This window comes from Epinephelus moara, chromosome 24 (assembly GCF_006386435.1).
Source record: "Epinephelus moara isolate mb chromosome 24, YSFRI_EMoa_1.0, whole genome shotgun sequence".
Taxonomy (NCBI): domain Eukaryota; kingdom Metazoa; phylum Chordata; class Actinopteri; order Perciformes; family Serranidae; genus Epinephelus; species Epinephelus moara.
Genome location: NC_065529.1, coordinates 16464145 through 16488397, shown reverse-complemented (window position 1 = coordinate 16488397; position 24253 = coordinate 16464145). Strand labels below are relative to the sequence as shown.

At 44.0% G+C, this 24253-nt stretch overlaps 2 protein-coding genes across 4 annotated transcripts in view; both read left to right on the top strand.

Annotated features, from left to right (window-relative positions):
• ikbke (inhibitor of nuclear factor kappa B kinase subunit epsilon) overlaps positions 1-4051 on the top strand; it is a 16952-nt gene extending 12901 nt beyond the window's left edge. The window contains exons 14-21 of one of the 2 annotated variants that reach the window (XM_050038117.1): positions 861-973; positions 1059-1135; positions 1228-1267; positions 1367-1468; positions 2272-2368; positions 2577-2668; positions 2778-2849; positions 2947-4051. In XM_050038117.1, the coding sequence (XP_049894074.1) occupies positions 861-973; positions 1059-1135; positions 1228-1267; positions 1367-1468; positions 2272-2368; positions 2577-2668; positions 2778-2849; positions 2947-3010 (657 nt within the window). In that variant the 3' untranslated portion in view covers positions 3011-4051. Of the gene's footprint in view, positions 1-860; positions 974-1058; positions 1140-1227; positions 1268-1366; positions 1469-2271; positions 2369-2576; positions 2669-2777; positions 2850-2946 lie in introns of those variants that run through there. The other variant, XR_007569461.1, reaches the window with a different exon arrangement.
• A 1562-nt stretch (positions 4052-5613) lies between these two features.
• rassf5 (Ras association domain family member 5) overlaps positions 5614-24253 on the top strand; it is a 33476-nt gene continuing 14836 nt past the window's right edge. For both annotated transcript variants that reach the window (XM_050038122.1, XM_050038121.1), the window contains exons 1-2: positions 5614-6556; positions 22810-22937. In XM_050038122.1, coding sequence (XP_049894079.1) covers positions 5704-6556; positions 22810-22937 — 981 coding nt within the window. In that variant the 5' untranslated portion in view covers positions 5614-5703. The remainder of the gene's footprint in view (positions 6557-22809; positions 22938-24253) is intronic.

Below are 24253 nucleotides of genomic sequence, written 5' to 3'. Positions count from 1 at the left end.
TAAAAAAATTAATATAAAATACAGGCACATAGAAGGACATGAAATGATGGCAAATCTGGTTAGCCCACATTGTCCTGAAAAAAAAAACAACAAGATATAGCATGTGTATGTAGCCTTTATAATGACTGTGATATGAGCTTAAAAGTAAAGGCAGTAAAAATACCCCAAAAACGCCTAGGGCCCATAGGGTTAAATTTCCATGTTTTGCCATCAAACAGGAAGTGATTTTTAACCCCACCGTACCTTGTCCAATCTGCCCCAAACTTCACATGTCAGAAGAAACATGCTAAATAGGTGTCATAGTCACTGCACCACCTACTGGCAACAGGAAAAAAGCCTTGTCTGACAATCATTTGATTGACATAAAATTGAAATGGTGTGGTCTACAATTGATATACAACAACATGGCCTATATTCGGTGTGTTCTCCAGCACCACATGGTGGACACCTGAAGTGCTACCATATGTGCAATAGAGCACTCAATCACCCACACTCTACACAGGAAATACCATCTCACCCCTGCATGCAGTACCCGACTTAAGTTGAAACGAACAGCTACATTAGCTGGTGTCCCACCAGTACACCTGATGTGCGTGAAGGTGCGAGATCCCATTCATCGCTGATTGCAGCTTTAAGTTAAATTAAATCTTTTAGATTATTATTTGAATTAGACATTGCACCATCAATATCACCAAAAGACTAAATTGACAGAGGTGCAGCATTGCTAGACTCAGTTCACTTAATTTGAAATGCTGTAAATGTAAACTAATCCAGGATTATGGACTGTGAACTATTTATTTTGTGGCAGATTTGTGATCTGTTGATTCAGCTAACAGAGTCTGTGGCTGCTCTCTCTACAGGTCAACCAGCACTTGCCTATTTATGCCACTGGAATCAAAGAGTTTCAGAACCGACTGGAGCATCTGCAGATTGAACAGGCTAAGTTATCAGAGACACTGGCCAATGACAAGAGGTACTCCAGGCAGGCAGGGGTTCAAAACATCAAGGTGGCCTCATGGGTTTATGGTGTTTGAACTCTGACCTCTTTCCTCCCATAGCTGTCAGAAGATGGAGATGCTGCTGAAGAAGATAACAGCAATTCATCAGCATTATCGTAAAGACAGACAAACTGGCAGTATGTATGTTTCCTTGTTGGTATATGCTGGATTTTTATAGCTGTTTTTGTACATAGTAAAATATCTTACTCTTTTCTTATTTTCACCACAGAGCTGGCATACAACGACGAGCAAATCCACAAATTTGAGAAGTGAGTATGTGTCCACACAGCTGCTGTCCTGCTCACCCAGCCTGTGAAGGATGTTATTCTGAGCGCTCCTGTAATCTGCCTGTCTTTCTCCTCTCCCAGAATCCACCTGTCGTCCCACATTAAGCGAGTGAAATCTCTGCTTAGAGAGGACTGTGTGCAGAGATACAAAGAGCTTTTGGCCTCGACGAGGACTTGGAGCAGGTCAGAGCTGCTCCAAACACAGCAGATTCACCTCAGCTGTGTTATCCAGACCATGATGACTATTTACAGTAACTGTTTGTCTGACAGCCGCTCACACAGATGAGATGTGGAAGCTTATATGAAGGAGATTAACACAGGACAGTAGGACATTGCTATTCAGCAGTCCCTCTCAAACAGATTAAAATAGTAGTCTACATTAGTAATCATCACTTCACACTTGTTTAGCAAGTGATACTGAAGCACTAAAATTGTGTTACACTTCACATTTGTGCATAATGATGTGGGAGGTGTGACCTGATCTAAATCTAGAAAAAAGGGTATTTTGTTCTTCTTGTTTGTTTTTTTGTCACTTATTATGCTTCTGTGGAAACATACAGTAGAGCTGCTATTTAACTGATTACATGAATAGATAATCCTCATTTCAAATATACCTAATAAGAACAGTGCAGTGTGTAAACAGCAGTGGTGCAGGAGAGTTTTCAGGTTCGACTGTGTGTGTGTAGATACATGCAACCAAATGCTTCTAATACAAACATAATTATGTTACGTTCCCACCAATTCTCCAAGGTAGCGGTGAAGATTTGGTAACTTAAAGCCTTCATTAACATGTGAGCTTAAGAAAGTTGGTTATGGTTCAAGTATTGTTTAGGTTTGAAAAGGGTAATTAATAACTTGAATTTGAGGGAATTTGGCCTAGAAAGTCCTTGAAAAATCCTTGAATTTGATGTTTTGAAGATGGGGGAACCCTGACTAACATTTTAACGTAACATTTTTTCATTTCCATTTCTCTGATGTGTGTGCAGTGTTCTACTGGAGATGCAGACCCGCCTGCAGGACTTCAGGTCTTTTTCCATAGGCTTACTGGCAGACCTGGAGATGACTGAGCAGCAGCAAAATAAGGTCAACATCTCACTTTTTCCATTTTGCAAATCTGTTTCTGCAGCTCAGATCAGACATAACATAGCAGTGTGCACAAAGACATGTTCACTGATGAGAGAGTAATGTGATATTTTATGAGTGTTTTTTTTTTTTTAGGTTTGGGAATATTACTTAGTGATGCCACTCACTCAGCATCTCAGTGGTGTAATGTCTCATCTGTCCTCCTCAGGCTCTGGACATTATGCTTATCAATCTACAGTCCAAGCAAGTGGGACAAGAGTTTGGAATCGCACCCAGGGACAAGGACCAGATGGTCTCTAGGTGTGTCTTTGTGTGTGTGTGTGTGTGTGTGTGTGTGTGTGTGTGTGTGTGCATGCAAGATACAGACAGTTGTCCAGTTGCCCTGATAACATATCTTCCTTTGTTCCAGGATGCACCATCTGAAGGAGGAAATGGAGATGTTGGTGAGGGAACTACAGTGTAACAACAGCGTTATTGAGAGGTTAGTTGAGACCAACTTCCTTTATTAGTCGAAACGTACACCTCACATACCGTAGGTGAGAACGTATGATGTTGACTGTAATTGTTTTGTCTTATAGTTTGGGAGGAGTGAACCCTGCAGCACCTCTGGAGCCGAGCTTGGCCAGACCTTCTACACTGTGAAAAAATTGCAGCATCTTTGCATCTTACTCACAAATACACACACAAACTCTATGTGAAGCACCTACTTTTAGCTGCCACTCATGAACAGTTATGGACAATATGCCGGATCTTCTTTCAAGGACCGGCTGCAGCCTGTGCTGTATGAAGAGGAAGCAGCTGAAGACAATCAATAAAATGTGGATCTCAATTTAGAGATAAGATGCACAGAGAGGAGGAGGAAATGTCACTGATGGATTTTTACTCAGTGTGTATATCTGTGTGTGGTGTGTGTGTGTGTGTGTGTGTGTGTGTGTGTGGCTGGCAACTAGCAGCTCAATACAAACCTGATTAATGCCTTTAGTGTTATTGTATTTCTAATAGGCTGCTACAGTGATGGACCATCAGGAAAAAGCAAAATGAATGCCAAGTCAGCTGCTCGAGAGTTGTTTCCTCTTTGTCCCACAGAAGAAGTACTGCAGAATCTGGAGGACCTTAAATGATTCATTTAACCAGACTGACACTATATCTCTCCATCTGTGTATGTCTGTGTGTCTTCTGTCTGTGTTTGTCGAAGGCTGGAGACGTCTGCTGTCTTTTCCCCATAATGGTTGATCATTCAAATGCTTTCATGTGACTTGATCTCTAGGTTTACTTCAAGAATATCATTGTAAATTCAGTGAATGAATGGTGATTGATTACATCATTGATTGTCAACGTCTCCATGCACACAGCACTGTTGCTTTGAAGTGACATTTGTCTCTCCTCCTGTTGATTTTAACGTGAATGATAAGTTATTTTTTTGTATTTTATCGTAGGTTTTTACTGTAAAAGAGAAGAAACAAAATCAGGGAAACCCAGTACTAACCACAATGTCTCCTTTTTAGCAGAAGTACACAGTACGGCAAATTAACGCTATGAAATGACATTAGCCAGCCAGTGTGGTTCACGTGCTGGGGAAATCCCTGGGTTTATTTGTTTATAAAGGGATCTCAGGTGATTCACGAGGTCAGAGGACATTGACAGTTGTACTTTTGTCCTACTTAAAGACTATTTTGCCATGTTTTTAGTCTCATGTGTTTTGTCTTGTGAAATGATTGAAAGATTATCTCAGTGGAAGTAGTAACAAAGATAGAAAAGTAAAAGTAAAAACCATTTCATGTCCCCTCTTGTATATCTACAGCTGCTTCATACCTCTGTGAGGATGAATCACCATGTTCTGAAAAGTCAGTTTGTCATGACTGTGTGACAACAGAACACTGTCACATTCAGTCTGTACTCAAATTACTTTAACATTAAGTTAGATGTGGGTAGGTGTAACCACGCTTTGACGATGAAAGGTCTCAAACAAAGTAGAAAACAAGCCGAGTTGTTGTGACACTGCAAAGCACAGAGAATGAAATTGAAAGTTTCTCACTCAGTCTGCGTAGGAGTGGTGTGGGCGTCCTTGGGGGCTTTCTCGTTTTAGTTAGGGGGACGAGCTCAACTGCCTCTGTGGTTTTTAGCAGCTCATATGACGTGCTGTTGGCAAAGTGGAAAATTTGATAACTTTCCTGTCTCTGGCCTACACAAACAAGTGTGAGATTGTTTTTATCACTACAGTTAGACTCTTCTTGATCATTCAATACAAACTGTAGGCCCAGTTCTTAATCTTGCTGTGCTGTACGTCCTGTTTCATACCTTCAGTTTAATGAGTTAATGTGTAGTTTCAACAGTGAGACAGCACTTCTGTCTGAGCCCTCTTTAGCACCTACAAGAGAAGTGAAAATTGACTGCTAGTGTTAGGGAGTAACTAGTTACATGTCATTAAATTACAAAATAAATGTAGTTGTAATCAGTATTATTCATTGTCAGCCATTATTACAAAAGCATACATCCAAATATATTATTTGTGTTTAAAAAAAGTTTATACATAGAATATAACATTCATTCTGTTGCTTTGCATCTTTTATCTTTTCGCCATGCCAGAATGTCTTGTGTTGGCCTCGCCTATTTCCTGATATGTTTCAGCTTTATTGCCCAGTGTAAAACAGTTGTAAGAAAGGTAATCAAATGTAACAAGTTACTGATAATCAAAATAGTTATATTAGCCTCATAATTACAGTTTTTAACATGGTAACTAGTAATCTGTACCGATTACATTTCCAAATTAACCTCCTCTTCATACTGTAGCTGATCTTCTATTGTCAAAATCAGGTACTTTGTATTAGAGACATTGCTTTTTAATGTTTTGAAAAGCTTGGCATTAAATGATAGGCATTTTAAATGGGAAACATATATCCTTATTATTTTTGTCCTCCAGATTCTTCTTTTGAGATTCTTGAGTACTTTCTGTAGTCTGTCTTTGATATAAGTGGTTTCAGAAGATAATTACTGATACATTTAGAGTAGACCAAAGGCCAAGTAGCAATATGATAAAAGAGCTAACAAAATACAATGAGTTATCAGGAAGTTAAGTGTTGTTATCCGTTTAATTAGTGGTTAATAATTCATCTAGTAATGCCAAATAGAGCCTGCAGTGTGAGGGATTAGTGCGCGCGCCTGTCGCTTTAAAGGGAGCGCGCTCGTGGCATTTTAAAGCTGTCAGATCTCTTGCGTCACTACTACACGCTTGTCGCGGGCGTGAGTTGAGTTTACATTCAGGGCACGGAGTGAAAACACGCACTAGTACACACGCCTAACAGCCAAACACACACGCACTACAGGGGAGCGGGATAATGGCGTCTGTGAGTGTGGTGGGGCAGCACCCGGGTCCGCACAGGCTGGACTCGGAACCGCTGCTCTTCAAACTGCCCGGCGGCGTCGGCGGCGGGAAGAAAATCACCGTGCTGAGGAAGTCGTCCTGGGAGAAGATGTTCAGGAGGAGCTCGGGGAGCGGAGGGGACTGTGGGTCGGTCACTACTGAAGCGGGGTCGGGGATTCATCCCGTGTCTTCGGGACCAGCCGGAGAAACGGCGGTGAGAGGAGGAGTGATGCCCGGTGAAGGATGCGGAGCTCCCGCCGCCCCTGCTGCGCCACGTAGCCCGGACCGGGGCAGAGCGGAGGGCAGCGCGGACTGCGACAGACGCACCGCAGCCGGGTCTCAAGAAAGTGAAACCGGGCACATCAACAGTGACTGTAACAGCAACATCGACTGTGACTCAAACCGGAACACAGGTGGTCGGAGGGGGACTTCGCACAAGAAGTCTGGCATCAATGTCATGCCAAGTAGAGCCATCACAAATGGACACAAAAGAGCGCACCGGGACCGGGACTGGGACGCGCCGCGCGGGAGACGGAACAGCCGGGCCGGTGACGACGGACAACAGAGCATCTCCTCCCCCGTGCCATCACAGGGGGACAGCGGTGGTCTCCCGCTGGAGCGGCTCACACAGGGCAGGACTGGAGTGGTCAAGCTGGCCCGCACCGAGCCAGCCCGCAGGGAGGCCTGGTCCATCTTTCCCCAGGGGCTGGACCCTCGGGTGAGGACCGAGAGGGGTGAAGGGCACCGGTTCGAGTCCAGTCCTTGTGCGCCGGACTGGTGTGACGCCTGTAGCTGTCAGATCACTGCGCAGGCACTCAAGTGTCAAAGTAAGTGTGTAGAGTCCTTTAAATCATGTGTTCATGTGTTCATCCATCTTGAGATTGTGTGTGTGCATGTCCAGTGGAAATAAGACACTGTTTAATATTGTTTGAATCCAGAACATGCACTGTACACACTTCTTACAATTACAGTGCTCTTTTGAGATCCCACAGAAAAGAGTGAATAGAGGAGGCTCTGACTTACTGACCTCAATCTTGTTTCTGGTACAGTAATGAGTTATTTTATGGAGGGCACATGTATCAGGGTGCTAAACTCTTCCATGCTGGTGTCTGTGTGTTTGTACACACACTCAAATCGTGTGCATGTTCCCGTGTGACTGAGCCAGAATGACATGGGAAGGACATTTCCAAGCATTTTGCTCCATAGACACAGCCAAAAGCCTTCCATGGAAAGCCCATTATCTTGTCCTTCCAGCTTCTCCTCCCAGAGTTCTCACTCTGGGATTTGCAGCCTGGCTCAAAGAGCGAGGGGAAAGATAGGAGAATTAACAGCGGTGCGTTGGTGAAATCCTATACACAGAATGTAAATGTGTGTAAAGCTCACTATTAATTGTGAGCGTGTGTGAACCCATGTGTTTTAGATTGATTAGGATGTGAGAACAACGTCTTTGCTCCAGCAGGCGCACAGATGTAATAGGAACACTGGCTTTATATTTGAGTGCCTATTTAAAGGCTATTTAAAACTTTTACCTGGCTGTACTGACTGTATGTGATGTGATGATGACATCACTCCCACCTGCACAGCCCTGGGACACAGACAGTTTGGGCCAAGCCAATTTGACCTGGCAGTGTGTGTGTACATGTGTTTAATCTGGCACGAGTATACGCACACACCCGCACCTTTTGCTGGGAGCTCAACCTGAAGTTTTTGTGTGTGTGCTGGCTTTTCCATGCACATACTGTACATGCATGCATGCTGTGTCTATGTGTGTGTGTGTGTGTGTGCATGCGGCTGCTGACTTGGCATTGTGTCAGCAGCACTCTGTCACAGGGAGGCTACGGCTGCAGAACAATGTGAGATAAAGCAACTGAAGAGAGGAAAGAAGTGAAGGAAGGAGGGACAGATAAAGGACGGATGGGCTGAAACAGAGGAACAAATGGAACAAGAAAGGGAAATAATCACATGTAGCTGGAAACAGGAATGACAGACATAGTGGAACGAGTCAGAGGAGAGGTGGAGGGGGGCAGGGTGATAGGAATGAGGAGAGACGGAGTGTTAGAACAAGAGCGATGGGAAGGAAAGGAAGCCAATGCGAGTGAGGGATAGGGGAAAAGAGCGAGAGTTTGTCCAGCACTGCAGAGCTGTCTGATTTAGTGTGCTATCAGCAAGAGCTCAGTGGAGCGAGAGCAGAGATTACAGTTCACACACACACATACACACATACCCAGAGAAACACACACAGTCATGAGTTTCTTTACAACCCCAAGAACTTTTTGTCTCCGCCGGTCTCTTTATGGATCGAGCTAATTAGCTCCAGTTTTCTGCTGCCAGCAGCTGCCCTCTACATCAAACTGCCTTTTCCACTCCCTTTTCTCGGAAAACATCAGAGGTGAGTGCGGTACGCCGTGCAGTCACGGGGGGGTCACCAGGACATTTATGACAAGCAACACAAATTTAGGCATTTCAGGGTATTTTTGTGGGGAGAGACGCAACCAGAACGGCCAAAATAGAAGCAGCACACACACGCACACACACGCACCCGTGCTCTTCTTTCAACTACACCCAGCAAATAACAGGGAGTGAGAGACGGAGGCCTTGCAACCATAAACAACCATCATTCTGTCTCTTTGTCTCGCTGCATGCCTCGCTCCCTCTGTCTGTCTTTAATTTATCACCCTCTCTGTATCTGCGCTGGCTTTGTTGCATATGAATCTTATAGAAACAGCTATGCAGCTCTTTTCCCCCTGGGACACTGGAGTGCTCGCAGGGAGCGTTGTGATGTGGCCTTGCCCTTCAGTGGAATCTGTCAATCCAGCCAGAGCTCCCAGTCTCTGAGTCTGCTGCTGTGTTGTTGTGTGATTCTCTGAATTTATTCCTACTGCTGGCTCTCCTCCGATCTTCTTTTAATATATCTTCATTGCCTCTCATGGGAGTCAGATGGGAGTTTGATTTGTGGTATGGCCATGCTATAAAGCAACCCCCCACCACTATGCGTAAATACACTACACACATAAAGATGAGGGCCATATGTGGCATCAGGCCTTAATGGGGCATAAAATAATGAAGCATATGACCAACATGTCAGATAAGTGACAGTCTAGACACCTATGAGCTCGATATGTCTGCTGCACTGACACTAATCATCACTAGTCAAACACTTGTCATTGTGTGTATTGTCATACACACAGGAAAAAACACACACACACTATGATGCATACACAGAAAGAATGATGACAACTATTATAGAGTCCAAAAAGTCCAAAGTGTTACAGTTATATAAATCTGTACAGTAGATTTGGGTTGTGTCCTGTCTGTGGCTGTTGTTTATCAGTCTTGTGATTTGATTTGTCATGTTGTGACGTTGGTCAGGGCAGGCAGGAAGGAGGCAGGGAGTCAGGGCGGGCACTGGCAGCCTCCTTAATCCCAGCTCTGCAGTGTCTACTGCTTGGGATTATGTCTCAGGGATGGAGAGGTTGGGATTACAGATGGCAGACAGAGTCAGACGTCAGATTAATATTTAATTAAAGCTTTCAGGGAACCATGCTGTTGTGGCACAAGCGTGTTAACACTCCCAATTTTCTCCTCAATCTCTGTTAAGCAACATGACATGCACCTTTTACTGTGTACACATAACTGCCATTTAAACCTAATGGAGGTGGCACAAACTGCACATGGTTTATGACACACAGTAAAGTAGCTGTAAGCAGTGTTAATGCAAAGTAACATCTATAAACAGATTTAAACCCACCTGGATGATTTCTACATGTACATAAACAGTTAATAAGTATCTCATAACCAGGGTTGGAAATGAGCTTTTTTCATTTTTCATCCACCTGCCACTGTTACTGGTGGATTCTACCAGCCAATCAATAGAGCACCATTGTTTTTTATGCATATCTAGCATTTAGCATATTTCACCAGTATTTGGCTGGTGGCTGGTGCTACTTTCCAGCCGTGCTTATAACACACTGCTAGGATTTGTTCATGTGCAGTCAAATACACTTAAACATGAAGACATACGTTATAGGCCTACTGCGCTGTCAAGCTGGCTGTTCATAAGGGACTTATGAATGCTTCATAGCAGGATTTTTAAATTGTTGACGACAAACACCTATAAGATGTGTTGCAAACCATTAACCACACATTTATTTATAAATGATAAACAGGATGTTAAAATGAAGCGTTAACCATTAAACTCATTAAGAGAACTCCTTACACATGCACTATTAATTAGGGCTGCAATTAATGAGTGCTTTTGTTTTTGAATAATCAATCTCTTTTGCAATTAGATTAGATTAATTGTTTAGGCTATAAAATGTCAAAAATGAGTGAAAAAGACCAATCATAATTTTTCTATCCTCTAGTTGTTCATTGTGTGTGACCAAAACACATTAACTATGATATAAAACAAAGAAAAGCAGCAAATCCTCACATTTAAGAGGCTGGAATCAGAGAATCTTTGGCATTTGTTTGCTGAATGATTTAAGCGATTATTAAAATACTGTAGCTGTTGATACATTTTCTGTTGCCTACTAATCAATTAATCAACCAATTATTTAGTCCTGAAGACAACCAACAACTAAGTACTCCAGAGATTGTTCAAAGAGGTCATGTTTGCGTGGATGTGTGTGGATTTGAGTCACATGACTTGGACTCGAGTCACGAATTTGATGACTTTAGACTCGACCTGACAAAATCAAAAAAGGCTTGCAACTCGACTTGGACTTAAACACCAATGACTACCATCCCCCAAGCCCAAAGATTAAAAAGTGTCTTATTAAAAAAGTGTGCTACAAATTAATTAAATTCCCTTCTTATCCTGATTCAACTTACATTAAGTCGACACTTAATTCCCCAGATGATCCACTTTGTTTGAACCAGTCAGACAGCATCCACTCAAGTTGTTATGTTACTGAGTGCCAGTTGGAAAAAAAGTATGCGAAAGATCATTTAGTTTGCGTACAAAAAAATTGTAGTATGCATTATGTGCAGGTTGAAAATTATAGATGGAGACACAACTTCCAACTTCGTTCCACATTTGAAGTTGCACAAAGAATGCTAACTTGAGGCTAATATTAACGTAGTTAGTGAGCTAACTGTGGTTCTGGTATCTGGCTTTATGCTATGAAAGTGCAATGTCAGCACTAGTTTTTTATGATTAAGTTTAGTCGCACTTGTTTTATCTAATTTGTTTCAACAAAAATAAATTTTTAAAAGCATTCCTGAGTTTTGTTTTTGTGACGTATTATTACTCTGCTGTTAAATGGCATTACATTTGATGAGGAGCACACTGATGACTTCTTTAGGACTCAAAACTTAAAGCTTAGGACTTGGACTTGTCTTCGGATCGTCAGTCTTGACTTGGGACTTGAGTGAGACTTGCATGCAACTTGGCCCCACCTCGAATTTGTACCCCTCTCACCTCCTCTGTGTACTATGGTTTGTTTTTCATCCTGCAAGTCAGCCTGTACATCTCTGCTCCTTGGGTCAGAGCACTGTACGACGAGGTGAACGCTCCCAAGATCAGAGCTCCTCCAAAAACGATTTCACAACAAGCGAAAGCATTTGTGAAATATTTGTCCTTAAATATTTGCAAGCAGAGCAGAGGTCGTTGTTGTTGTAGTGCATCCACAGCAGCAGATGTGGGGTCGCGTGCTGGTCACTGCAGAGACAGGGAGGAATACTCGCTTTGACACATGGCTGCCCGGAAGCCCCACACACACACCCAAACACATGTGCCACAGAGCTTCACAGTAACCCTCCCAGTGTGTTCTTTATGCCCCGTGGCATTCCTCTCTCTAGAGGATGTACCTTTCCCTGAAACTCTTCCTTATTTTACCTCTTCCCCCGGTCTGCACAATACAGACCTTGTCTTGGGAGCCCTGTCAGCCGTTTCACATTGGTGCTCTCAAAGCTCCATTCACAGTTGAAGAAGAAAACATAGGAGGAAGGTTGTGTTAAATGGCTCATAAACCTCTTGTCCCGACATACCACCGCTGCCGCTTTGCCAGGTGTGCGATGAATATAGTTTTAACTAGACTTCAGCCAAAACATTCCTCCAGGGCTCAACAAACAGAATCTGAATACAGGGCTGCATTGAATATTGAAGAATCGCACTTGATCCAAACTGCATTTTCCTTCAGTGTCAGTAAGTTTTTGTTCCATTTTTTTAGAAACAGAGTGCACACAGTGAGAGTCTTCGCCCACTGGCTTTCTGCTTATCGTTATTTGACCTTGATTTTAAAAAAATGGGCATGCAGATAAGGGTTTTGTTTTTGCAGAGAGACCTGCGTGGTGTTTTGTGCTCTCCTCTTTGTGTACCGCTCCTCAGCTGTATGTATGGCAGAACAGTGGGGATTTTCAACCAGGCTATATTTAGGTCGCCCTTGGTGGATAGTGATAGGAGGACTGCAGAGGAAGAGGTGGTGAGGGCAAACAGGGCAGGACAAAGACATTCTTAAGCGCATGTTTGCTGAAGGTAATTTGGGATTTTTCTTTTAAACACATAACGTCATTCTCTGTGCTGCAGTGAGAAAAGGTTACATCAGAGCGTAACCTTCTTATGGCATTGCTCGTGATTATGTCATATGCCCGAGAGTGAAACTGGGGAGCACATCCTTTTCCTCCAAACTCTCCAATTTCAGAAGTAGGGCAGGAGAACTCCCAGTAGCTCTCGCTCTCTTCTTCTTTTTCACAGTGCATATTAATAACCGACGGACTGTGCATCACCTCAACCCACACATGCAAGCACCCCTACACACTCACTTGAGGTGATGCATGTCCTTCTCGCTGACAAGATATGTTACTGTCGTGGGGTTAGACAGGATGGCTGACTCACTTCCCCTCAACCAGGCTGTAGGGTTTCACACCAAGGCGACAGAAAAGGGGGAGAAGACAGGCGGCATCGTTGGTATCCACCTCTGCAGTGGTCTGTGTGACGTTTGTGCTCTATTGTATGGAGAGCCCACCCTATTCCCTACTTCTGAATGAAGTGTGCACAGTCGAGCACTGAGGGAACAAAAAGGAGAAAGGCTCCTGTTGCTGGAAAGAGAGGAGAGAGGGGAATAGAGACACCAGGATTGTGTGGGGGTCTCTGTCTCTTTAAGCTGGCTGTTTGTTACTGCAGAGTGTGTGGGTGCTGCAGTAGAGACAGAGAGAGAGGGAGAGAGAAAAAGAGGGGAGAGAGGATGAGGGAGCATTGATAACAGCGAGACGTTAGAGAGGAACAAGTAGTACAGCAGCGATCCAGGGCTCATGTCCACACACTGAGGTGTGAGGGAGACTGGGCAGTTGCAGACCACAGGAGAAAAGTGGGAGGCAAGTAGAGACGTGAGAGTATTAGGGAGCGTGTGAGGAGTACAGGTGGAGGGGTGGCAGAGCGAGTGGAGAGGGGGCTGTTTATTCGGAGCGTGGCACCGGTGGCAGAGTGGCTGCGCTGGGATGGCAGAGGGGGGAACTGGGGGGGCTGGCGCTGGGGCAGCCCTCAGAGGGACAGGAGCGGCCGGGGGCAGGACAGGAGGGCCAGCGAGGGTTACGCGCACAGCACAGTGCCTGCCGGATGGTGCCACCATGCTCCGTCCATGGCACAGATAGCACCTCTCGTCCCGGGGCAGAAGGACGTGAAGGAGGAGGCTCGGGTGGGGGTCAGGCCAGGGGGAGTTGAAGGTGTCAGGGTGGGCAGAACGTTGCTCGGCCAGGTGTCACTGCATCTAGAGGAGGTGACGGGGGATTCGGAAGGGGAGGCTGGCAGCGCCTGCTTCGGACAGGTGTCACGGCGGCTGGGGCGGCTGCTGAAGAGGCTGCCCAAGTCTCGCTCCTGGAGCGACAGCCTGCGGATCCTCCGGAGATCGTCCTCGAATGGATCTCTGCTCACCACCTCAGGTATGGAGGGGAGAGTGGAGTGTGCACAGGTGGTACAAACTGGGAATTGAGACTTAGAAGTTATACACTTCATCCCGATCAGTTTGGTGGTGATAGGGATTAGTATATTGGAAAAAGGGGAAAGATGATGAGTAGACAGGTTGAGCCGGGCTGGCCTCAAAGGCCGGCTGTGGGCCAAAATATTTGGGTATTGTGTGCATCAGTCTGCCTATCTGTGAACTGCAATGCCCTCAAGCCCTGTTACTCTTTGTCTATACCCCCCCTCCTCTCTATCGGCTGATCTATCCCCCTCGCTTTTGTGAAAGAGCACATAATGTCCATGTGTGTGTAAGATCGTGTGTGAACAGGCTGCAGATCGGTTGTAAACGGCAGAACAGTCCAGTAAACAGGTCGGATGAAAGCATTCGGCTCTACTGTTTATTCTTGCTCCAGACACACAAACAGAAAACCTGCACAGCTTCAATCTGTCGAGAAAATTCTACATAAATGGATTAAAATATTGACTTTCATATTTGTAGGAGGAATTTGAGATAAGGGTGAGCCTGCTGAAGGCTGCAAGGTATCGATTTTTCCCCATGTTTTCTCCAAATACAGGACCGGCTAATGCAGTTTTTTTCGGGGGTGATGAATACGTAATGTAACATTAGCACAAGTGTGGCTGGGGTAAAAAAAAAAAAGTAGCGAGGAAGAAAATGGCTGGGTGCTGCAGAATTATTGATTCATTCACAGCAAGAGACTGACAGCTGAGTAAAAGAACGTTACTTCAGCTCTTCTGTGTGTTTGTGTGTGTGTGTGTGTCCTCCTGTGTGAGCCTGATAGGACCCTGACCAAACATGACTCAGGCAGCTGCTCATCAAGAGCTCACCATTCCACCTGAGTGACGTCATGCTGCAGCCTCAAAAGCTTCAAAAACAGCATCAACAGCCGGAGCTACCGCAGACAGATGATGGATATTTTTAGATGGTGTTCCCTGTGAGGAAACCTAGTTAATCCTTAACTGGCCCAAATCAGATTCCTCACTTCCTCTTTCACTGCTTCTTCTATATCTATTATTATCATTGTCTATAAGTCATAGTCTTTGATGATGCTGTCTGGAAAATTCTCAGATTCTCTAAATACAGTAACATGGTGACTGTGGTCTCATAGTTGGAGAGGGTAAGGTGTTTTAGGGGAATACTGGTGAGGGGTTTTATGTGATCAGGGCCAAGGTTAAACCATTGTTATTCACACGACTACGTCTTTCTCTCAGAGGATGCATTTGACAGTACTTGCCACTATGGCTGGTCAATATTTCAGTCTTGCTGTAGCCTATATAAAGTGTTGGGGAATTGTATTGTGACGACATGATTGTATCGGGCTATCATTTTACACAAAACAAATTAAAGGGGCACTCCATCGATTTTACACTATCAGTTTACTGGTCATAAAGAGACAAGTAAGACTTAGCCTGTGAAAACTGTTGTGTAACGTCTGCTGTGGTTTTGGGGGAAGCTTTCTAAAGTCTGAGAAAATAACCCAGATGATGTCATCATCTCAACTTGGGTTTGGAGACTAAAATCCTTTAACAGTCTATGGTACAAACTTGGGCCATGGACTTTGAAAGACGTGGTCATTTATTAGGCATGTAGGGTCAAATGAAAGAGAAGGGACCAGCAACGGACACGCCAGCACCTCATTACCCTCCCAGTGTTGTGCCATGTGTCTGGCTCACCACATGTCACTTCTCTCCCTTCTTTCTCTCTGGTGTTAGCTAATAGCTCAGTGGCCGTGCGCTGCAGTGAATGTATGATAAGAATGTTGCCATAGTGGCTAGCTAACGTCTCAGTCTGCCTCTGATTGGCTTACACTGACATTCTTACCTTAACCCTAACCAGTCTCACTCCTCTTGCTTAAACCTAACCAATACAACCCACAAAGGTAATCAAAACTAGCTAACTGACTCTTCACGAAGTCATGCCCCCGAGTGCAGACTTCCTTCATTTTCAGACTGGTTTTGTGGATTTGGAGCTAAATGTTGTGCCTGGGGCACATCATGTATTAATGATACTTGTTACCTGGAGAGGTTGGAATAGGATTTACGTTAAAGGGTTTTTTTGGGGAGTTTTTCCTTATCCGCTGCGAGGGTCATAAGGACAGAGGGATGTCGTATGCTGTAAAGCCCTGTGAGGCAAATTGTGATTTGTGATATTGGGCTTTATAAATAAAATTGATTGATTGAATTGATTGACGTTTCTTCTCTCTTCCAAAACCAAAATCAGACCCTGAAAAGTGTAGGGTTAGCAAACTAGCTACTGAAGATATAGCCTACTGAATGTATACACATGCTGCTTTTGCTTGTTAATGATTATAACAGTGAATAAAGACCGACCCTGCTGTACAGGAACCAGTGAAGGGAAGCAGGGAAACTTTGCTGATATTGAACCAGCTGTGTGTCATCGCATTGTGCGCATATCAACGGTGTTTGACTTCACCCAGAGATCCCTGCCCGTCCAGCAGTGGAGGTCCAGGTGCAGGCAGTGGCACGGGGGTGAAGCCAAACACCGTTCATCTGCACACACTGCGATGCCACACAGCTGGTTCAATATCAGCAAAGTTTCCCTTTATATTCATTGTCTTGTGTGGCGATCAGCAGTGATGTGGTGGTTCTCTTTTACACTGTGATCTGTAGCCTATAGTTCGGCTTTAGCTTCTAACTATCTTTGTCTTTTTAACCTGCTGCTGAGTCAGTTTGACATCCTGGATATATCCTTCAAACACAGACTGTATCTGTCTGCTTCTCTCTGGAATCACTGTTTCATCTCCCCAAAAATATGATAATATTTCTTCAGGGAGTGCAGTTAGTTACAGTGTGGTCTCCATGCTTACTGCAACAGCTTGTCGGACCATCACAAAGGGGCGGGGCTTGGCGAAAGGTCAAATAGAGGGAGAGCAGTGTGGGTCATGTGGCAGAGATGCTAGCAGAGATGAGCTGTGTAAACTGAAGCCCAGTGCTAATGTTAGCTGAGATGCTAGCAGGTTGAGGGAGTTGGGGAAGGGCTGTGAGGAGTGGGAGGGTGGTGATGTGCAGCGAGGTCACTGCCAGATCTACTTAAAGCGAAATGATGCTATCAGATTGCATTATGGGAAATGTAGGATCCAGTGGTGTGTTTTTTTTTTTACTTGTTTCATACATGCTATATCTTTGTGTGTTAATGTCAATATCAGAAGTCTGCCAGATGTGAGTGAGTTACAAGACCCATATTGCTGTTCTTAAGTAAAACATTTCTAGAAAGTCCTCTGACGCCAAAACAAACCAACTTGTTTTTATCGTCTTTTGTTTTTGTCTTGTTTTAAGTCTTGATTATCTAATTGATCCTCAAAAGTTTTCATGAGCCCAATTCTCTGAACCATCAGAAGAGCACATAACTGGAATTATATCATGACTCACTAAAACACACAAGCCCAGTATGGATTTAATCTTCAGCCACAGAAATATTCTCAAAAGGCAAAAAATACCACTTTAGGCATTCGGCTGCATCCAATTGCAGCTCATAATTCTTAAAAAAACAAAAACAAACCTGATCCATGTCTTTTTTTGGTTAATTCAGGGGCATCTGTAGCCTGACAGATGGAGGAATTGAGGGAGGTTGAAGATAGAGATGCTGCGGTGATGGAGATAAAGAACGGCAGTATCAAATATGAAATTATTGTTTGTGCACAAATGCACACAGATGTCAAGAGGAAGTGGGGCAGATTTTATTTAGGTTAGGAGAGATTTGTTTGCACATGTCTGGTCACGGGGCAGCATATGGAGTGTGCATCCTGGGAGCTCACTGACTTAAAGTGTGTCTCAGTGAGAATGTCAGAGAAAAGCACGATACTTTGATTAATAACGATAAACAGTGTGATGGGTAGCCTGGTGTGTGTGTGAGCCGCACAGTAGGAGAACATGGATAACTGCTCCAAATGAGCTATGATGGGATCAGACGGGCTAAAGCCCCCCAAAGCTGCTCTTAATTCCTCTGTAAGACCTGCACAGCTCCCTTTAGCTTCATTACTGACCGTGTTAATATCCTCGCCCCTACATTTGAGCTAACTGACCCCCATTTATCCCTTCCCTCCTCACGCAGTCAAGGAGCAAATACAATATGTCCCTGCCAATGTCTGTATCTAGTACCATACAGACATCCTCCATGACCTGAGAAACAGTGCTAATCTGTGTCCTTACACGCCAGTGTCTGTCCCACACCCACTGTCTCCCAGAAAAAACAACCACCCACATCCCCTATCTTCCAAGAAGTTACAGGAGGTGATGCAGAAATGAGGAAGAATGAAGGGAGTGGAAAGATGACGAAAGATAGCTTTCAGAAGTCAAATACTCAGCACCCTCCACCACCAAGACAACCTGAATGTCCTGTTTTTAGAGCAGAATTGTCACCTAACACGCCTCAATCGAAGCTCCTCCTTTCCTGTCTTCCCTCACAGCTATCGACCCAATGCAGCAGTTGAAGTTAACACAGCCACCACATATAGATCTTTACTGTACGTCTAAACTCCCTCGTCTCTCTCCACCACACTGATGGAGCTTTCAGGCACTCTCTCTTTCTCCATCTCCATCTCTCTGCATCATCATCCAGCTCTGTCTGGAGGCGGTGTCGTTTTAAAAGCAGTCAGACAGGAATGATGGGACGAGAAACAAAGAGGGAGTCTGTGCACGCATCTCATGCCCCGCAGAAGCAGCGGAGGCCAGTCTACCATGGCGACACACAACACCGCAGCCCTTCCTCTTGTTGAGACAATACACACAGACCCTAGACATGGTGGCTCTGTGCTGAAGGAACTGATGCTGATGAGTGTTTATGGCTCAACTTCATTACAGTCATCTTTTGGTGTCTCTGGTCGCTCCATGCAGGTGTGTTCACTATCATCAAAGTGTCTACAGTTTTATAATAGCTCTATTTAACCAGGAAATGCTTCTGTGAGATGACATTTCTTTTATTGGAGGGTCCTTGCAAAGTTACAAAACATATAATTCAGACCTCTGATAAAATATGTAGAAATATAAAGTGGAATAATGACAGACATGGTATATTAAAAGATCAACAAGACAAGTAGATTCGATTCCCTTTAAATCATAAACGCTATTAAAAGAATCCGCTGAGACAGGTTATTGAAGTTTTATGTGACTGAAGCACTTTCCAGTCAAAGGGAGAAGAGAATAAGAAGGCTCGTTTCCCCGGTTCAGTACAGACTTTGAGAATCAAAAGTAAATAAAAAAAGTAAAAGGTACTTTCCAGCCTTATCTGGAATATGACGTAAATATGGAAGTATGATGTGTCCGTGCATGTGTAGAATCCAGTGGCATGGGGCTCTTCTAACAAATCCTGTTGTGGCATTCCCAGAAGTGGACCCAGGAATCCAGCAGAGAGGAATCAGCTTCACTCTCTTTAATTTCAAGCAACTTCCCCATTTAATATTCTACGTAACCATGTACTTTCCACAGAAGAGCGAAAAGGGAAACCCCTACAGGTCCTAACATGAAGTCCAGTGGGGGGTTTTGTCTCTACCGCCACGCCAAAAAAAAAAATCACACAAGAAAAATGGTTGTTTTTGCTGACTCCCCTTCTCTTGCTTTCTCTTTCCTTCTTTCCCTCGCGATTCTCTGTGATTGTGCCTGTGTCAGCATGCCTGTATAACCTTCAGACTCCTGCTGGGTCACTGGATCACTGCTGCAGTTTCTCACCCGGCTCATTAGCACTCACATATGCTTGGTACAGCATCTCAAGGAGGTGCACTGCGCACACATGCAAACAGCTAATATGCATACATACAAGAAAAAGTCAGAATCACTCAAGTTCCACATTAAGGTCAGAACCTTGTACTGTAACACCTGAACTAAACATAATCCTATAATTTAATTAAACTTATGTCCAGACCCTGGGATTTGTTTAAAAGAAGGTGTCCAATATGTTTTCACAAGGATGTCAGCAAAATATCTCACTCCTTGTGTGGTCACAATATCATCACCTATTTTTTGTTTGTTTATCTAACGAGAGACAAGTGTGTCTTATCAGTGTGGGAATAATCTGGATCCTAGGTGAACCTTGCTGACAGTGGTGTATCTCGCTGAAGGTGTGGACCAGGGAAACATTTCTGAGCGGTTCTCCCATTTTCCCTGCAGTTTGCCCGGCAGTAATTCCTGTCTTCTCGATCAGTTATCAGGACAAACACAGAGGGCAGGGTGCTCTGTAAGAAACCACATCCAACACAAACACTGATTTCAGTGTCAGACAGATGAGGTTTAAAGGCATCCTGTGGAGTTTTTGACCACTGGTCGCACTGTGGAGCACTGTTTTTAAAAACAACATTGTGTGCACACAATCAAAAAAATACAGGATGTGTTTTAGTAAGTAGCAGTACATGTAAACATAACTTTGTTGGGAGTTTACAAAAACTCCACAGGGCATCTTCTAAAGGGGCTCCATGCAAAATTCAGAGCATATAAGTTGTCTGCACATGGTTCTCAACATGGAGGTGGCCGAGCCAGCAGCTAGCAGCTAATGGTGCTACCCTCATAAATAGCTCTCACAACAGAGACAGTGCTGACAGAGCTAACGGTATCAACCAGGGAGAAACCAGAGGGTGAGCGCTATGCTTCTGTGATGACACTTTCCCGATATTAGCGTAACCGCTACAATAAACCCGCCAGTAGGATACACACTCGCTAACATGCGCATGCGTCTGGACCATCTTACCACAACAAAACACAGAGAAGCTTGGATAACAACACACATACTCAGGATGCCATTTTCCTCTCTGTCCTCACATAACAGTGGTTTGCTGCTATATTAATGCTCTAAATGTCGCCTACAGAACCTTTAAGGAAAAGCTGGAAATATGCCAAATATGAAGCTTCTACCAGCAGCTAGCTCTCTTAGCTTAGCACTAAGACTGGCAACAGTTAGCCTGGCTAGGTCCGTCCAAAGGCAACTAAATCAACCTACCAGCACATTGCAATGTTCAGCCGTAGTGCTTTCCGTTCATTGAAATTTAAAGTTCTTTTTATGAAACATTGTCACCACTTAACAAAAATAACAGCAGCCGATACAGCGGAATTATAGCCCAGAAATGATGCAGCTGTCTTAGCGGAAATACGTCGGCACCACTGTGTGCATATAGCCTATTGGTGTTAGCTTTTTAGGGGGTATGTAAGTAGATTTGATAAAGCTAGGCTAGCTCTTTCCCTGTGTTTCCAGTCTTTGTGCTAAGCTAGGTTAGCCGGCTGCTGGTAGCTTCATATGTACAGTAGAGACATGAGAGTGGTATTGATCCTCTCTTATAACTCTCTGTTTCACGAATAATATCATATTTCTTTTTGGTATAAATGAGTATATTAGTAGAGGGTGGATGGAGTATATAAAGGAAGGCAGAACAGGAAAGGAGTTTCTCTCTTCCTCTCCCCTGTGTGCTTCCTTTCTTCCTCTCTTTCTGCAGTGACCTCTAAACTGTCATGAGCAGAGGATCCCTTATCTGAACTCTCCTCTTTCCTCATCACATCGCTCCTGTCAACGAGGCATCGCAGCCCTTCCCTCTTATTCTCTCCCTTTCTGCCAACCTGTCTCTGTCACACGCACACACACTTAGGTCCATCTCCCTCTCTTAATGCACTGACCTTTAAACTGTCACGAGCAAAGTATCCTCTATCTGAACTTTCCTCTTTGTTAGACATGTCCCTCCTGTCAGTAATCCCTGTCCTGCCTCCCTTCACTCTCTCCTCTTTGGCCCTGCTTTAATACTCAGGCCTACTATTTTCCACGCCAGTGCAAAATACATGGAGCATTTACAGCTAATTAATACCAAATACATAAAAACCTCCACACGCAGCCTTCCACCAGTGACCTCCTCTCTTTCTACAGTGGTCATCAAAAGGCTTGTTGCCATGGTTACAGAGCTGATGCTGAGTGTGAGACATACAGCGGTGTCCCTATCTTAGCAGGATACAGACAGAGACACTAATATCAGTAGACAGAAAAAACAACCAGGCTGAGCTCGGCTTGTTCATTCAGCTCCGGCTGCAGCAACAAAGAGGTGTACCAGGAAACACGTGTTGTTTTGAAGCAAATATTGAAGCATTTGCTACTAAACGGAACATTGTGGAAATAGTTTAATGTTTCTATTCACTCTGACCGATGGCGTGTAGCCTACTGTTTAGTGTTTTATTTAAGAAGCGTTCCTGCTCGAGGACCACAAAAAGGATCTGACTCACAGTTTCCCCCCAAACTGCAGTCCTCTCTCCGCTCATGCGGTTTTAAAAATCTCTTTTTTGCTTTAGTATGGATTATCTCACCAGCAGAGGAGAAGTTAGATGTATGCGTCTCAGAGGAAAAGCCTCTGGCCACAATAAAGTCTGCGAGACACAAACAAGCCGAGGCTGTCATATGTGCGACCAACTAAAAATTAAAGAACAGTGGACTATTTTGGGAAAGTTTTGGGGGAAGTACCTAAATCTATTCTCTTCTCGCTGGGCAGTAAGATGGGAGTTGACCATACAAGGGCTGCTATACTGTTACAGTGTGTTGGCTTTGAATATGTAGGAGGCTGGCTATCCATTGTTATGATACAGTATGTCTGTATTACAGTATTTGTTTCCCTTCCCTTTTTGTAATGGACCTCATACAGCATGTCCACCATGAATTGTGTAATATGTCATCAGCAGAAGACAGCTGCACTTAGCAAAGTATTTCCTGCCATCTGATGGACAAATGAGATATACAGAAGTGCATGTTAAATGTTTAATGAGAGGGTTAAGTTATGAGATTTATTGTTGTACGTTACTGCTGGGCTAATTTGACATGTTATAGCATTAAGTCTTGTGTGTGCAGGTCTGTATAAGTACCTTTTATTTCAAACACACAAGTGTATGGTCAGGTATGTTTTGTTAATAAATCCTCTGCAGTGTGGTACCTTGTAGGTGTGCATCTGGTATTAGCCACTAGATGGAGCACATTCCCTGTGTAAAGGGGAGTGTTAGTGCGACTGTACCTGTTTGATGTTTATTTCAAACTCACACACTAACAGGTGATGAATGATGTACCACAGAGGAGTATAGTTTACAGTGTAAGGTCAGTGTTTGAATGCATTTTATTCACTGCTTTACAGTGATTAGTTCTGTCCCACTGTGTGTCCTTGTCTCTGATTGGTGTGTTTTTGTGTCCATCAGACTGTAGCTACACCTGTCACCTGGAGTGCCAGAGCAAGGTCCGTCTGGACTGCAACAAGAAGGACAGACAGCTCGAAGAAACTCCATCTCCCAGGAGACGCTGCTCCTCCGCAGCCCCTCAGCACAGGGTGAGAACTTCAAATACACAAAAACAATTCCCCAGAAGAACTAAGAAACGGATGTGAGGAACTATTTGTGGCATTTTTCGGGGCATGACAGAAGGGCAAACACATTCATCTAAAATACAGTGTGCTTAACTCCTAATGTGTGTGTATGGTTTCAGAGGTGTACATGAGTCAGGATTGGGTAATGGCAGGGTTCATTCTGCAGTATCTCTCCAGGCCTACACTCTTACATAACCATCCTCCTCTTTCACAACATACCGTCCCTCCTCCTCCACCTCCTCCTCCTCCTCCTCCTCCTCCTCGGTTGTCTACTTATAAATTTATATATGCGCTCATTTGCTTTTTTTGGTCACAGAATGTTCCCAGGACAGAGTATGCTCTATCACATCTGATGTGCCTCCATCTCTCCTTCACCTGCTCTGTCGCTCTCATGGCCTCCCTCACCTCCTGTTTTAATCTCTGTCACCACCATCTCTCCTACCCTTTAGTATAACTTTGATTTATTCAATCCTGATGTCATCACTTCTTCTGCTTCTATGATTCTATGATTATTTTAATGTATGTATTGGATTTTCAATAGATCATATAGAATGAGACGTCTTGCTATAAGTGGTGAGAAAGCAGCAGTGGGGGCCTGGGCTCGAGACAGATTCAGATTTTCTTGAGCAATGCCAAAAACTTCCAGTGTAGCCTCTGGGTCTGTGACCTTGTTACACATGTACGAGAGTGTTTTTAAAATCCAAAATTGTTGCATATTAGGGCAGGCCCAAAATAAATGATTAAAAGTTGCTGGGTCTTGGTTGCACCAGTGACAGGTCGGGTGTAATTCTGGGTAGAGCTTGGCAAGCCTACTCCTGGACAAATATAGTCCGTGAAATGTTTTAAATTGGATCAATGTATGTCTGACACATATGGAGGGTATGCATGATTTCCAGATTTAGTGTGGATGTCCTTTCATCAAAGTCACCCTTCCATTTTGATTTAGGACGATCCAAGAAAGGTGAAACCACCGACTGTATAAATCTGGGAGTTGTGCTCAGTAGGGGCTTTATGGATACAGTCATGCAGCCAGTTGGTAGTTTTCAGAAGGTAATGTGGCAGAGTTTTTTAACAAAGTCTCTGACCACTAGGTACCTGAAAAGGTGACACTGTGAAATCACTTCTCTAAAATGAATGCAAACTACTCGGCTAATCACTGTTCTCCATTGGGACCTACATTTTGGCATAGCTGCGTCAACCTATTCTCACTTTGTTGTGTGTGCTAGTGGAATATATTTAGTAATCCACTATTTCAATACTTCGAAGTTCAACTGAAAATC